The 17,084-nt window shown below is 41.7% G+C and overlaps 1 protein-coding gene and 1 pseudogene across 6 annotated transcripts in view; both read right to left on the bottom strand.

The window, feature by feature from the left end:
- The window catches only part of DESI2 (desumoylating isopeptidase 2), a 42,314-nt gene extending 33,528 nt beyond the window's left edge, over window positions 1–8,786 (bottom strand). The window contains exons 1-3 of one of the 5 annotated variants that reach the window (XM_081221991.1): window positions 8,482–8,786; window positions 1,780–1,836; window positions 1,462–1,516 (exon numbers count right to left, since the gene is read on the bottom strand). Coding sequence is in view for 1 of the 5 variants with exons in the window: in XM_081221990.1 (XP_081078116.1) it covers window positions 8,482–8,523 (42 nt within the window). In the remaining 4 variants the exon portion in view is untranslated. Of the gene's footprint in view, window positions 1–30; window positions 229–1,461; window positions 1,517–1,779; window positions 1,837–3,205; window positions 8,015–8,481 lie in introns of those variants that run through there. The other 4 variants (XM_081221992.1, XM_081221993.1, XM_081221990.1 and 1 more) reach the window with 4 other exon arrangements.
- Window positions 8,787–14,479: 5,693 nt separating this feature from the next.
- On the bottom strand, window positions 14,480–15,399 carry LOC308612010 (hepatoma-derived growth factor-related protein 3-like; annotated as a pseudogene). Its single transcript has one exon. The product of its transcript is annotated as a hepatoma-derived growth factor-related protein 3-like (transcript).
- Between the last annotated feature and the right edge of the window lie 1,685 nt (window positions 15,400–17,084).

The following is a 17,084-nucleotide window of genomic DNA, read 5'->3' as shown; positions in this document are numbered from 1 at the left end:
GGGAGTGATTATTTTAAGGAATTGACTCACGTGATAGTGGGGGATGGCAAGTGTGAAATTTGCAGGGCAGGAGAGCAGGCAAGAAAGGCAGGGAAGAGGTGATGTTACATTTCGTCTGGCGGCAGAATTCCTTCTTCCTTATGGACCGCAGTCTTTTCTCTTAAGATCTTCAACCGATTGGATGAGGCCCACCCACATTATGGAGGATAATCTGCTTTACTCAGTCTCCTGATTTAAATATTAATCACATCTAAAAAATATCTTCATAGCAACATCTGGACTGCTGTTTGACTGAAAACTGGGTACTCTGCCCTAGCCATGTTGACACATAAAATTAACCATCAGAGGACCATTTACAGAAAAGGTTTAGGATGTAGGGGATTTTAAAAATCACTACCCATTCATGAGTTCCAAAGAGCACAGTGAAAGTTAGTTTAGGAATGGGTGTAAGATTAGGACAAATAAAAAGAGAAACACAGCACTTTCCAAGGATGAGGGCTGCTATATGGTGGTTGAGGGCACAGATTTTAGTGTCAGAGCTCTTGGTTCAAGACTGCTCTATCACTTATGGCATGATTCTGAGCACATTCTTCAACTAAGCCCCAGTTTCATCATTTTTAAAAAGGATATGAGGGAATGGCTTATTGCAATGGCTGGCATACAGAAAACATTAAAAAATGTTAGCTCTAATTTTTTTTTAAAGGTTTATTTATTTTTAATTTATTTATTTTTGGCTGCATTGGGTCTTAGTTGCGGCATGTGGAATCTTCGTTGAGACATGTGGGATCTTTCACTGTGGCACGCAGAGCTCTTTGTTGTGGTGCGCAGGCTTCTCTCTAGTTGTGGCGCGCAGGCTTCTCTCTAGTTGTGGCGTACATGTTTCTCTCTCGAGTTGTGGCACGCAGGCTCCAGGGCACATGGGCTCTGTAGTTGTGGCGCCCAGGTTCCAGAGCGCGTGGGCTGTGTAGTTTGCAGCACACAGGCTCTAGCTGAGGTGCGTGAGCTCAGGCTTAGTCGTCCCGCGGCATGTGGGATCTTAGTTCCCCGACCAGGGATCAAACCCCCATGCCCCGCACTGTGAGGCGGGATCTTTACCACTGGACCACCAGGGAAGTCCCATTAGCTCTTATTATTATGGGAAAAGACTCAATATTGTAAATCTATCAATTCTCCCCCAAAATTATTCATAAATTTAATGTCATTACACTTAAATTTTCAATGACATTTTTCACAAATTGATTTTAAATTTTATTTGAAAAATAAATGTGTGGGAAAAATAAAGAGAATTCTGAAAGAGAATATGAGAAACTTATCACCAGTTATCAAAACACAGTAGAATACTGCAACTAAACATCTGTAATGGTGCAGGCAGTGGTAACTAAATAAATGAATAGTATAGAAAGTCAAGAAATAGACTTATATATCCATGATAATTTAAGACAGGATAAACGTGGCACGTACCTCCAATTAACATGGGGAACCATGGATCATTCAATAATTAGTACTGGTTTTCCACCTGGGAACAAACATGTAGATTATTTCTATAATTTTAGGCTAGGGGAAGCCTTTCTAGGGATGACATGAGACTGAAATCTCATAAAACAAAATAATCTTGTGGGCTACTGGGTATACAGCTAAAAGAACTGAAAGCAGAGACTTGAACAGATTTATTTGTAAACCCGTGTTCACAGCAGCATTATTTACAATAGCCAAAAGGTGGAAGCAAACAAGTGTCCATCAACAGATAAACGGATAAACAAAATGTGAAATATTATTCACCTTTAAGAAGGAAGGAAATTCTGACACATGCTACAACAGGGATGAAACTTGAGGACACTATGCAAAGAAAAATAGGTCAGTTACAAAAAGACAAATAATGTATGATTCCACTTATATGAGGCATCTAGTCAAATTCATAGAGAACGAAAGTAGAATGGGAATAACCAGGGACTGAGGGGAAGGGGAAATGGGAAATTGTTTCATGGGTATAGTTTCACTTTTGTAAGATGAAAAAGTTCTGGAGATTGGTTGCACAACAATGTGTTATACACTGAACTACACAGGTAAAAATGGTTAAGACAGTAAATTTTATGTGTGTTTTAACAAAATTAAAAAAAAAAAGACAAAAAAGTATGGAATTTTTTCAGAGCCTTACAAAGTACTTCTAAAAAAGAAAATGAGTAACAGCCATGAAAACTTTGGAATGATAAAAAAGGGAAACTGGCCCAGCCATATACTAAATGTATTGTGAAATTATAATAATTAAAATAGTGTAGTAATGAGACTAGAATCAATCCTGTATGGGCAAGAATTTAGTATTATGATAAGGATGACATCACAATTTAGTGAGGAGAAACTTTTATTTCAAATAATGTGGGGTTAATTAGTTAATTTTTGAGTTATTGTTTTGGGGGTAGGGGACTATCACAGTCATACACCAAAATACATTCCAAATAAATCAAAACAAAATTATTTACATGTATCTCGTTTCCCTTTATTATTGTTCTGCCTTTCTCATAGTTTAAGATTATTTGGGCAGTCTTCTCTTTATATTCTAGTAACCAACTGGGTGATACTTGAACAATAATGGTGCTTTGGAATTTAAGTATTCTTATAGAAAATCTGACAGTCAACAAATGGAAAGTGTAAGTATAACCTGTCTTAAGAAAAATCCATTTAACAAAAGATTTCACCTAAAATAGTAGGCTCTCCTTAGTATTTAAAGTATTTAATTTATAAGTTTCACTAAATTCTATACTGTTAACTTTATCCATCATCACGTGACCTCGGGATTGATATACACTATACCACTGCAGTTTGAAGGGTCTGTAGTCATCAGCATGCTTGGACCCTTAACATTGGAGTATTTGTCAATCATAAAAGATTCCCATACTTTACTTTCTGAATACAGTTGACCCTTGAACAACACGGGACCACTTAATACATGGATTTTTTTCAATAAATATATAGTCAGCCCTCCGTATCCACAGGTTCCGCACCTGGCACATGGAGGGTCAACCACAGGATTTGAGTATCTGCAGATTTTGGCATCTAGGGTGGATCCTGGAACCAATTCCCCCATGGATACTGAGGGATGACTGTACATCAAATTTTCTATTTAAATTACTTAGGTTAACATTTATTCCATGCCAAGTCAAGGGACTGCTAAAAGGGAACACTGAACATTTTTGGGTTTACAAAATACCTTTCACAGATGGTGTGGTAGGCAGAATGATTCCTTAAGATGTCCAGATCCTGCTCTCCAGAACCCGTGAATATGCTATATTACATGAAAAAGGGACTTTGCAGATGTAACAAACTTTAAGATAGATACTACCCTGGAATATCCTCGTGGGTCTCATCTAATTATAAGAGCCCTTAAAAACAGAGAACTTTTGCTGGATGGAGGTAGGAGACATGTGGGAGAAGGGGAGGCCAGAGATATGTGAAGTATGAGAAGGAATCAATGCATTATTGCCAGTTTGAGGATGAAGGATGCAAGAGGCTTTAAGCATCTCAGAGAGGCTTGGCTGACAAAACAACAAGGAATGGGACCTCAGCCCTACAACTGCAAGCAACTGAATTCTGGGAACAATCTAACGGGCTTAGCAGCAGATGTGTCCCCACAGCCTAGGCCAGGTGACACCTTGCTTTCAAGCCTTGTGAGATCTGGAGCAAAGGAACCAGCCTAGTCCACCTGAATGCGTGACCTACAAAAGTGTGAGAGAATAAATCTGCATTATTTTAAACCACTGAGTTTTGGGCAATTTGTTATTGCAGGAATATAAAACAAATATATAGAGGAACTGGATTCTTTTATACACTAAACCCCCCAAAAAAAAAAAGAAAGAAAGAGAAGAAAAAAGAAGGGGATACTGTCAGAGATAACATAGGAGGGCAGATTTATGACTGCCTTTTTTTTTTTTTTTTTTTTTTAGCTAGACTCACAGGTCACTGCTTCTATATCAAGTGGTAGGAAAGTCACTGGCCCAAGAAGCATACTTGGTACAAGAAAGTTAAGACTAGTTCCTATTAACTAGTTAAATCTTATTAAAATTCAGGAACTGAAAATGTTTTTGAAGGGATTATCTTCCAAGGAGTGACTAAAATCCAAGTTCAAAGAATAAACAGATTAAGAACATTTCTTCAGTCTAGTTACACAGTGTTAAAAAAACAAAAAACAAAAACAAAACAAAACAAAAAACAACGTTAAGGAAGAATAATTGATGTTATTTTGCTATCTTATTTCCTTTCTTGGTCCAATAAAGCTACAATCCTGCAATAAACTAAGTAAAAGTAAAAGTAAAAAAACCCAGAAATAGGTACTTGACACAGGGAGAAGAGGGACCAGATGACCTTTTCATGCCATTTAAGTACTAGCGCCATTCCTAACAAAACTGCTTAGTTAAAATCCCATTCATCTGGTAAATATTTACTTACAGAACACATTCTAGCGATAGGCCCTGTTCTAAACACTGGTGATAATATGATGCTATCAAGGAACTTACAGTTTAGTGGGATGCACAGAATTATAATACATGCAGTGATTGAGACATGTAGAAAGTACAACTAGGGCACAGAAGTTAAGCCAAGTCTGATGAATAAAGGCTAAGCTACAGCTAGGAGCAGGGGGTTATACCTGATCAACGCTGGAATAGGACATTCCAGACAGAAGGATCAGCATGTGTAAAAGAACCTGGGTACAGTATAGCTTATTCAGATAACTTAAAAATTTCATTGTGTGAGCATAAAGAGTATATGCTGGGGGGAGGGGAGATAGTGGGGGATTGGTAGGAAATGGGCCTTTAACAAGAAATGTGGGGGGCTGGGGGGGTTCAGTAGAGTAACGGGGAAGGGTCTGAGGTCAGGAAAGGAGAAAAGGGAAAAAAAGTTTGTTCCTGGACATGTTGATTTAATGATATTATGGAATCACTTAGGTGAAAAGTATATTTAAATGAGTCTGAAACTCTTTCAAAAAGTCTGAATTAGATCTACAGATGTACGGGAAGTCAGACCATGTCACACCTGCATGGCCTCACACTCTCTAGAAGTGTAACGCAGACAGGAGGATCAAAAGAATGGAGTCCAGACAAAAACTTCCTCATTGGAAGAGTCCTAGAAAGTGTTTCTTTTCTGTTAAGACTCTGAAGATGTACAGGTACTACTTAACAATAGGAAGAAAAGTGTTTATGGAATGAATCTACAAACATCGTCATATTACTGCATATTCTTACTTTATAAAAATTCCTTAGTAGCACAAAATCTGGATCTATGACACATGAAGACTTTGTGCTAAAGTGACTATACCAGAGACTGGCCCAGCAAGTGAAACTAAGCTGAATCACCTGCTTTACTATGTATGCCAGTAAATTAGCAATATGTGAATAACCTCATTCCCAAGACTTGGAAAATAACTCCAGGACATGTTTTATTGGTGGTAGATTACCCCAAAGTACAGAGAGGAACATAATCACTGAGAAGGCAGCAAGCAATAATTAAGCAGCACTATGTAAGATTAAGTAACCTTTTGAGGATTATACTGTTTCTTCATGAGAAGAAAGTTAATTCAGATGACCCTGATACAATTATTTTCATGTATGCGGCAGAGTTATGGAAGAAAAGAAATGATGAGCAGCTCCCAATCTACTGAACAGGAAAATTACAGTCACCTAGAGCAGGTAACAGTCTCACAGAGAAAGAGGTACAAGGATACACCGCAAGAGTTCCCTATAAACAGTGATTATAAGTGCAAATCAAAGGCTGATTTTCATGTTTACGAAGTCTGGACTGGATAGATAGTTGATGTACTAGGCCTGTACAGACAGACCACAGCAATCCTCATCAAAGTCATTTATGATGAATAGGAAGTACTACCAAAGATAAAAGGAATTTGCCCTTGACATCAAGCAAAAATGTTTCAAAAACCAAAACTGACTTGAGAAAAATGAGAGTATAATAGACACAAATTTGTACCTCAACCCCCTGGTCTTAATTCTAAAACGTAACTCTGATCACATTTCTCCTCCCCACAAAAACTTTAAATGGTTCCCCCTGGCTCACAGTCCAGCCCCTCAGCCCCAAACTAATAAAAATTCTAATCAAACTGAAAGTTTTGTCTCCTTTCATGCATCCTACACTCTAGCTATACTGGATTTCCCAAATCCAACCTATGCTTTCCTACTCCTGCCACTGTCCATGTTGAATGTTCCCTGCCTGCGGAAATCCTACCAATCCTTCAGGTTTTGCCCCCTTTATCTTTCAGCATTCCCTGAGCCTACAAGCACAGTCTTCTCCTTTACATCTTGCTCTGCTCTTATCAAAAGCATGGTATTCTGTTTTGAATTGTCATTACTGTTGTTAACTCCCCTATGACTTTCTAAATTCCTTAAAGAAAAAAAGGATAATTAATTAATTTTTGTGACTTCTACAGGGTCCTAACTAAATAACTGTAGGTTGCTGAGTTAGTGACACAAAACACTCACAGACCGAAAGCCCTTAAAAGAACATATAAAAGCAAGTTTATTAGGAGTCTAATAATTCAGCTAGTTTCCATTCTGATAAACATTCACATGCTCCTTCTCCTCCTGTTGAACAGGAATTATTTAGTAGAGAAAATAATGAAACAGACTGTGGCCTAGAAATTCTAGATCCTATTCATAGTTACCTGGGAAGGTTTAACCTATCCTATTCTCTGCTTCCTTTGTAACTACCTACTTTACAAAAGTGATGTGAAGAATAAGATCTTTGTTATCCAGTTAATATTTTTTAAATCTTTCAGAACACTCTTCCCTTCAACATATACTGGTTTTAATATCATCTCTAGCTTTTCCTACATTTACCACATGGCAATGATTTTTGTGATTCACAGAATACCTAAAGTGTAAAAAAGGCCATTATAAGCCAAAGAATGTACTTTCAGTTTTATTAAAAAAGCAAAACACTCTCTTCCTCTACTTTCACAGACTTCTTTTAGGCTATGAAACCGTGGTCCTCTGGCCATTGCATAATCCTAATTTCTAACGGGGTTTAATAATCTAGAAGAAAAGGGACATTGTGCTCTCAAGAGCAGAATATATCCTGAGGGACAGATGGTTTGTAACAATCTTCACGAATAAACAAGAAACCAAATTCAGATCACTGGGGGCCCGGTGGGGAGGCGGGTAAACAGAAACAATAAAAGAGCAATAAAAATTCTTGGAAAATAAAGGCATCCACAGCTATCCACAAAAAGTTTTACTCTAGAGAATTATTTACTCTAGAGAATTATTACTCTAGAGAATTACAGTCTTCTCTGTAACTTTTTCTATCATGTGCCACTTTTCTCTGTATGTTAACCCATCTCCTTTCACCTCCCAAGTTTCTGTGTGAACTCAACAGAGATCTGATCTCAAATCTCAAGCAGTCCTTATGGCCTTCTCACATAATTCCCAGATTGTGGCATGGGAATCCCTTTCTACCCAAGATGTTACACTGTAAATTTAGCAACTTAAAAACAATACAAGGGAGTAAAAACTTTAGATCTGTGAATGAGAACCGAGACTCCTGACCTCTAGTATTTTTGCTCTTCTGCATCTTCAAGACAACAAAAATAATGTTGGGGACTTTTTCATTTGTCAATCCACTTAAGAAATTTTAAACATTGCAGGTAGAGGGGACCCCTTATAAAACAAAAACTAATCAACCGAAAGCAAACAAACCCAAGCACGCATCTAACTGCAACAATAACTGTGTACTGGGTATTTCAATGGCAATTATTAGGCAAACCAATCCTTGGACTCAATTCTGTGTGCTCACAGTACTCCAAAGTTAGATGACAACAAACAAGTTCTTCCCGTCCCTCTCCTGTGGTCACGTCACATACCTGTTGCATCATCTGGAAAGTGGTCTCCAGAATCTAGGAAAGGAGCACCACCATGATCCCTAAATAATTCAGCTGGGCTATTTAGTGGATAAATTTTAGCCCCATTCATTTTGATGAGGTTGCCTTGGAGGCAAGGGTGTCTTGGCTCCTGTTCACCTTTAAAGAGACTCTAACACAGGCATCACAAGCGGTGACTTTGTGGACTTAGAAGAGCTTGGGAGTTTTTGAAGTCTTGGGCTGGTTTGGCAGAGCAGGCAGTCGGCGTGGGAGAAGCGGGGCTGCCCCGGAGTCCGGGTGGAGTGGGAAGTCCGGCCCGCGACCCAAGCTTTGAGGAAGGGACAAGAGGGTCGGGCCCAGCCCAGGGTCCGGGCCAAGTCGGGGCACGAGAGAGGTTCAAGGCGAACCGAATCTTGGCCAAAGCCCCGGGGCAGACTGGGCAACGCTAACAAGCGCGTCGACGTTTACAGGGATTAAAAAATAATACTCCCCTCCCCCCACCCCAGAGAGCCAAGCGGGAGGCAGCAATGCGAGGCGGCAGGAAGCGCGTGGGGCCGGGTCCGAGCCGACCAGCGAGAGGATGCGGCCCTGCGCCGGGCTCCCGCCGCTGGGGCCGTACTCACCATGTCGTACACGTTGAGCACCACTAACTGGTTAGCCCCCATCCTCCTCCCGGCGGCCGCCGCCTCGCCCTCCAGCTGCTTCGTCTCCGCGGGGCCGAGGCCGCTCTCACCGCCCCCCCGGACGCCTCAGGGGGCCGGAGCCGGGCACTAAGCGCACAGCGCGTCCCGCGGCAGCCGGGGCGGGAACATCGGGAAGCGATTCGTTCCCGGGCGCCGCCAACTAGACTCTCTGCGCCGACCGGGCCGGACCGGCCCGCTCCGGCTCAGGTGCCTCCCCCCGGCAGCAGACACGTGGGGGAAGGCGGGGCCCAAGCGAGGGGCGGGCGCCAGGCCCCCGGGGGCGGGGCCGGCCGGCCGGCGCCTGGGCTTGGCCCGCCTGCGCTCTAGCCTCCACTGCCGCGCTCGGACCTAAGATGGCGCAGCCTCGGTGCCTCTCGGCCCAGGAGGAGCGGGTTCCCAGAAAGACTACAGTTCCCAGCATGCAGTGAGGAAGCGCAGAGGCGGAGTCTCAACTGCGGTCCTTCCTCGCGGCGTGTTGCCAGCCGTCGACTACCGTTCCCAGCATGCTGCGGGGGCCCGGTGCTTCGGGCCAGGCCTCCCCGGGAGACTACAGCTCCCAGCATGCAGTGCTTGCGGTGTGCGCCCCAGCACCTGCAATCCGCTCTTGCGCCTGGTGAGGTCTTCTACCTCTTCTACCTTACCTCTCCGCTGCTGCTTGCGGTTAGTTTCTGTCGCGTTTAACTCGGTGAAGCCTTCGGAATGTGGCAGAAGACCATATTGATGACGCCGTTTTCCAAATCTCTCATTATTATTATTATTATTAATTTATTTATTTTTGCAAGGGGAGGGGTGGGGAAATAGAGGAAGGCGGGTTACTGGTAGGGGAAGGTGTGTAACATGCATCCAGTTATCCTCAGTGTGGAATTTTACATTTTACGAAAGTATCCTGCTGAGATGGGAAGAGAGTACAGTACTCATAGATTAGCAGAACCCTGGGACGCAGTATGTGCTTTTGCATTCGTTCAAAAAATATTTATGTGCCAGCCCTTTGCCAGGCCGTGATGTAGGCCCTGGGGAATATAGAAATGAACAGGAGGGAGGACAAACAAAATATCGGTGATATGTGCTTTGTAGAGAGTTAAAGTAGGATGAAGTGATGGAGAGTAAGCTTAGATTGGCTGCAGTCCGAAGGTCTAGGTGACGAGGTGAGGTTTAAGCTCAGATCCGAATGACAAAAAACCAACCCTGCAAAGCTAATTGATTCAACCAGTTAAGAAGCTATTCCACAAGTGCACGCCAAAAGGTGGCTTGGATATTGGGGGTAGTGGGTAACACTGAAGAAATTAATTTGGAATATTTTGGAAGTAGACTCTACAGTAGGGGTTTCCCCCACCCCGCACCCCCCAACTCACACACACACACAGCAGGAGGTGAGCAGCAAGCGAGGGAAGCTTCATCTGCCGCTCCCCATCGCTGGCATCACCGCCTCAACCATTCCCCCCCGACCCCCTTGAAAAATTATCTTCCACGAAACTGGTCCCTGGTGCCAGAAAGGTTGGGGACTGCTGCTCTACAGGACTTGCTAATGGATTGGATGTTGAATTTGTTAGGGAGAGAACGCTCAAGGAGAATTTCTAGAGTTTTGACTTCAGAAATTGTGTGGATGGTGGTGCCATTCATAAGATGTGAAAATTGTGAAGAACAGGTTGGGAAGAGGGAAATCAAGAGTTTTGGTTTGGTCTTGTTAAGTTGCAGATATCATTTAGACATCCATGATGTCAAGTAGCCATTTGGAAAAACTGGAGTCGTGGCCATGATAAATGGACTCTTGTGCCTTAGGACTGACTGGATGACAGGAAAATGTGTAGCTTAGAAAAGGTAAAGGGGCCAAAGACAAAGATCTAGGACCCATCACGTAGAGGAGGAAGAGGAATCACAGAGGCAGGAGGAGTACACGGTAGCACAGAAGCCGTAAGTATTAGATTCAGCAGTATGGAGGTCACTGGTAGCATTGACATGAGCAGTGTCAGGGGAGGAGTGGGATCCAGAGAACATTTGGAATGGTTTGAGGGGTGAGTGTATAGTGAAGAAATGGAGACTGTAGGCAACTTGGGGCAATAGTGGGATAAGGCTGTGTGGTCAATGGAGGACATTTTAAAGATGAGAGATACTAAAGTATACTTGTATGTAAAGAGAGAGAAATTGATGATGTAGGAGAGAGGGGGATTTCCATGGGCAAGGTAAGAAGGGGAAGAAATCCAGTGCATAAGTGAGGGTTTGGCCTTTAGTAGGAGGGATGCTTTATCTGTAGTGACAGCATATAAGGTAGATGCAAGTGCATAGTGATGGTATGGAAAGTGTAGAAGACAAATGAGGGCAGTTCTTTTCTGATCTGTTTTGATTTTCTCAATGAATAAGAGGCAAAATCACTGGAAAGTTGGGGAGGGGTGGGGTGTAAGGAATTTGAAGACAGAGGAGAAGGTGTAAAATAGGGAAGACAAATATACCAGGGAAATAGAGTTGAATTGCCAGGCAGTGTTGAGTGACAGTAAATGCTGTGTGCATGATTGTTCTTTGACTTATCCTCAGGTTGTGGACAAAGTTCTAAAATTCATTTTTGGTGTACCCAGCTGCTTTGCTTCCCTTCCCCACTGTGGCCTTCCTTTCCTCCTAACCCAACTGAACAAACTACAGGTGTGGGGAAAGGCAGGCACTCTCCATTAACACGTCATAACACCTCCTACTGAGGGCTCAAGCTACTGGTTCATTTCACCTCTTACTCTAAACACTCCCTTTGCTCTTTGTGATCTCAGCTACTCTGTCAGCTGTAAGGATCACCTGTAAGCTGAAAAGCCTGAGGCCCCCATCTCCAATCCCTGTCTCTCTCTTGAGCACTAGGCCAGTATAACCTGCAGCCTATTAGACGTCTCCACCAGGTGTATTAGTTTCCTATTGCTGCTGTAACAAATGACTACAAACTTAGCGGTTTGAAACAACACTGCACATGTTTATTACCTTACAGTTCTAGAGACCAGAAGTCCAAAATGGGTCTCCCTGGACTAAAATCAAGGACTATATTCTTTCTGGAGGCTCCAGGGGAGAATCTGCTTCCTTGCCTTTCTTATTCATCTCCTAGAGGCTGCTCTCATTCCTTCACTCATGGCCACATCACCCTGACCTGTTTCCATCATATCTTCTCTGACTCTCCTGCCTCCTCCTTTCACTTACAAGGACCCTTGTGGTTACTTTAGGCCCACCTGGATAATCAAGGATAATGTCATCTCAAGATCCTTAACCTAATCACATCGGCAAAGTCTTTTTATCCTATGTAGAGTAATATATTTGCATGTTCTGGGGAACTGGAATGTGGACATCTTTGGGGAGCTATTATCCTGCCCACCATACAGGATGTCCCAAGGTCACTTCAAATTCACCAGTTACAAAATTGAATTCACTGTCTGATGATGAATTGAGTTGTGTTGCTCATGTAATTTAGGTACTGATCTGCCAGTAACTGAAATTATCCATCATTCATTCATTCATTCACTGAGCAAGTATTAAAGCTCTCATGAAGCTTACTAACCAGTGGAAGACAGAAAAAAAGTATATATTAATTAATTTTTAATTTAAATTGAAGGGCACAAGCAGTAGTGGAGCATAATAGGAGACTCATTTGGGGTGGCTGTCAGGAGACCGTAATATTAACAAAGAAAATGTAATTAAATAGTTGTAAATGGGGTACTGGAGGCTGAAAAAGACAAAAAAAGGAACACTAAGGTATCAGAGAGGTGGTATGCACCAGAAGCAGCTATCACCCCTAGGCCTGGAGGCACGAAGAGGCTGGGATTTAAACAGTTTTAAAGCTTGGGGGAGAGTCCTGTGGAGGTGGAATCCAGAGCTCTGAAGGGGGAAGTTTGGCAGGCTGGTGCTGCTGGTGCCTCTGAGTAGCACGGTGACATGCGTCCTGGAAATTTTTAAAAACTTCAAGCTGGAAATCAACCACTGCTCCTGAAATCTGCTACCAGTGCTGGGATGAGGAAGCATGACTAAGCTCACGCTGACAGGAAAGGTGGGAAAAAGGAAGTACTTTTCTTCCTCCTGTTGCTGGTGTCCCTCCAGGACCTGGTACTAGAGAAAGCTACCAGGGAGCTAGGTCTGGAGCAGAAATGTGGTTTGCAGAGTCCTAGCCTCAGCAAGGAAAGGCAGATTTGAAACTAGAAAGGCAGATTTGAAACAGAGATAGTAGCCTCATTACAACCTACCACAAACAATTTCTTAGGCCACCTGAAGGATTTGAAGCATTATAAAGGAAAATATACTTTAAAGCTTATTGCTGCCTGAATTGTGTTGTAGAGATGAACTGAGTCCAAGCGTGTTTTTTCAATTACTTGAAGTATAACTGACAATATTATATTAGTTTCAGGTGTACAACACAGTGATTCAATATTTTTATAAATTACAAAATGATCACCACAATAAGTCTAGTTACCGTCTCTCACCATAAAAAAATGATTCCAATATTATTGACTATATTCCCTATGCTGTACATTACACCCCTGTAACTCATTTATTTTATAGCTGGAAGTTTGTACCTCTTAATCCCCTTCATCTATTTTGTCCTTCCCCCAACCCCCTCCCCTTTGACAACCACCCATTTATTCACTGTCCCTATGAATCTGTTTTTTGTTTTGTTTTATTTGTTCATTTGTTTGTTTTCACATGTAAGTGAAAACAAACAGTATTTGTCTTTCTCTGTCTGACTTATTTCAGTAAGCATAATACCTTCCAGGTCCATCCATGTTTCACAAATGCCAAGATTTGTATATATATTTTAGTTTTCATTCTCTTTCATTAGAAAAAACAAAGCCACTTTGAATCCTTCTTACAAAGAGGTGTACATACATTTTAAAATACAAAAGATGAAATAAAGTTTAAAATTTAAATAAATAGAAACAATAATGCTATGCTATTTATTTTATTTTTATTTTTTTATTTTTCTCTCTCTGTTAAAAAAAGTTGGGTTTTCTTCCTGTTGGATGTTTGTTTCTCTAACTTTAAAAAACCTAAAGTATATATATTTTTTCTATTTCAACTTGCTGTTAACAATTTTTGCTTTAAGATATGAATTACATTAATACCTCACATTACATATATGAAGCCAAATTACACTAACTTAGTTGTTTACAACCTCAAATCTTACTCCCAGTACACATTCCAATAAATTTATTCTGTAAAAACAATACTTTTTTTGGTTTTGATTTTTTTTACAGTAAAGTTTTCAACTACAAACCTTGAATACGCGAAAGATGTTCCAAGGACGAGCATAACAGGATTGATAAAACCCAAACTGACTAAATGTGTTCCCACAATACGAGCTGGCATAAAAATAAATAAAATTTTCTATTATCACAATTGCAACAATAATGTACAGATAATAATGTTTTGTGGATGAATATTAACTATTCTAATGCTAGTTCCAAAAGAAAACAACAGATCATTTTAAAAGTCTATATTTAAAAGGCAACGCTTTGTCTTACTTCCCATAGGGCTACTGCTGATTCCAGCTTTAAAACGTAAAGTATCCAGCTTGAGTGATTAGCTCAAATTGTATTGAGACTGGGAAAAAATAAATCATTGCCTTTGTTTTGGAGTAACACAAAAGACTCACTAACTTCACGTACAGAAACTGAGTTTGTGTACATTAACAACATGAGTTTTGAGAAGTATAAGCTGTCAACTAGCTATTTCTAATACGGAATAGATACTTTACAATATGATTAAACCTTACACATGGCCTCAAAACTGAAGAACAATTTTAAGTTCATCTTCAACATGCCAACATTATGTATCTAGGAATTGGTTCCTGGGTTCTGTCACAGAGAGGAAATCCCTTAAGCATTATGTTCAGTGGTCATTTTAAAAACTGCTAACTTATATTTAACTGAGTGTTTGGTGATGGTGGAGTAAACGCAGGAGAGTGATGAACATAACCGCCTTGATAAAGGATCCTAGACTTGTATAAACTTGTGCAAAAAGCTGGATAATCCTTAGTGGTTAAGGGCAACTTCATGCAACCAAATAACATGAAATTAAATCAATAACATTAAAAAAGGCTAAAATGTTTTTTTCCCCCAAACACAGCAGAGAGGAATGTGAATAATGTACATACAAACTGGGGTTCTGTCAATGACAACAAGGACTATGTGTTGATTCATATCAAATCCAAGAATATTAGACAACCAAACGTATAACCTTCTTGTGGTTTTCTTAATATGCAGCATTCATTACAGTAGTTAGGTCCCTTCACTGGTTTTCTTGTAAGTCTGAAGTTGTGTTTCTTGTGTCATTGCCGGCATCTCCACCCTCAGAGCTGCTTTTATTTTCTTCTTCTTTGCAGTCCTTGTCATCTTCATCTCCTGGAGATTTCCGGGACTGTTTAGAGGATTTCTTTTAAGTGTATGACTTCTTCCGTTTCCAGCCTGCTTTTTCATTCTTTCTTTTGCCTTTTCCATCTTCTTCCACTCTCTCACCTTCTTCCTCACTGCTTGCCTCTACAGTAATCCCGCCTTCTCCCTCGGTTTCTGAAGAGCTCTGTTGCTGAATGGCCTGGTACCCAGTAAACTTTACTCCTGGGTTATTTTCTGTCTCCCACAATCCTTCATTAAATCCCTTCCGTTTGTTTGACTTCCCAAACTTGTCTTTGTATTCCTTATAAGGGAAAAGGTCTTTGGGACCTAGAAATGCAGTTTCATGGGTGCCAAAAAAGAAGATAGGATACTTATTTGCTGGAGGCTTCACAGCTCCCTCCGGGAGTTCCTCAATCCGGGCCGGCCACTGCGGGTAGCCCTTCACCTTGGCGAAGACCAGGTCGCCCGCCTTGTACTCGCGGGGCCGCGGACGCACCATCTCGGCCCCTCCGCTTCCTGGTCGTCCTTGGGCGCCGCGAAGATGCCGGGAGGCCGCCCCCCCGCGGGCCAACTGACTGCGCCGCGCTCCCCGCGGGCCGGGCGGGCGGGCGAACTAGGGGCCGCTCGGACCAGGCGAAGCGGCGAGGCGGCGGCTGGCGCGAGGGGTGGGCTGGGGGCGCAGCAGGCCCCGCGTCTCACCGCCCAGCAGCGGGGGACGGGAGTTCCCGGCCGCTCGGCTCTCGCCCGCGCCGCCGCCGCCGGCCTCTTTCCCCCAGAACTAAACTATAGTTGATTTACAATATTGTGTTAGTTCAGGTGTACAGCAAAGTGACTCAGTTATAGTTTTTTGCTAGATTATATTCCGTTACAGGTTATTACATGATATTGAATATAATTCCCTGCGCTATATAGTAAATCCTTGTTCCTTATCTATTGATATTTTACGTATACAGTAGTATCTGTTAATCCCATACTACTAATTTGTCCCTCCCTCCCTCTCCCCTTTGGTAACCATAAGTTTGTTTTCCTACTTCTAGTTATGGCCTTTTCTTTGCTATTTAAAGAAGTCCCTTTAACATTTCTTGTAAGGCCAGTTTAGTGGTGATGAACGCCTTTTAACTTTTACTTTTCTGGAAAACTCTTTATCTCTCCTTCAATTCTGAATGATAGATAACCTTGTAGGATAGAGTATCCTTATAGGTTATAAGTTTTTTCCTTTCAGCATTTTTAATACATTGTGCCACTCCCTTCTAAACTGCAAAGTTACTGCTGAAAAATCAACTGATAGTCTTCTGGTGTTTCCCTTGTATGTAACTAGTTGTTTTTCTCTTGCTGCTTCTAAGATTCTCTCTTTAACTTTTGACATCTTAATTATAATGTGTCTGGGGGTGGCCTCTGGTTCATTTTGTTTGGGACTCTGTGTGCTTCCTGGACTTGGATGTCTGATTCCTTCACCCATTTAGGGAAATTTTCAGCTATTATTTCTTCAAATAGGTTTTCTGTCCCTTACTCTCTCTTCTCCTGTGTTCTCTATAATATGAATGTTAACACACTTGATGTTGTGCCAGAAGTCTCTTAAACTATTCTCAGTTTTTTGGTTTCTTTTTCTTTTTGCTGTTTCAGTTGGGTAATTTCCGCTAGCCTGTCTTCCAGACTGCTGATCTGTTCTTCTGCATCCTCTAATCTGCTACTGATTCCTTCTAGTGTATTTTTAATTTCAGTTATTTTTTTCTTCAGTTCTGATTTGTTCTTTTTTATATTTTCTATCTCTGTTGAAGTTCTCACTGAATTCATCCATTCTTCTCCCAAGTTCGGTGAGCATCTTTATAACTATTACTTTAAACTCTTTATCTGGTAAATTGTTTATCTCTTTTTTGTTTAGTTCTTTTTGGAGGTTTTTGTCTTGTTCTTTCATCTGGAAGATATTTCTTTGTCTCATTCTGTGTTTGTTTCTATGTATTAGGTATATCAGTTATGTCCCAGTTTCAAGCCTGGGAGCAGTCTTGAAAGAGTGGCCTTATGTAGAAGGCCTATGTGGCCAGTGCCACACCTGTGGTCACCAGAGCCAGGTGCTCCAGAGACATCCCCTGTGTGGGCTGCACGCATCCACATGTTGTGGTTGGGCTGTGATTGCTTTGGGCACAGTGGTGGGCAGGGCTGGCTCCTGCAACTGGGAGCCACTTTGGAGGGGTGCTG

The sequence above is a fragment of the Mesoplodon bidens genome, assembly GCF_964165515.1.
Source record: "Mesoplodon bidens genome assembly, chromosome: 2".
Lineage (NCBI taxonomy): Eukaryota > Metazoa > Chordata > Mammalia > Artiodactyla > Ziphiidae > Mesoplodon > Mesoplodon bidens.
This window is presented reverse-complemented; position numbering and strand designations above follow the sequence as displayed.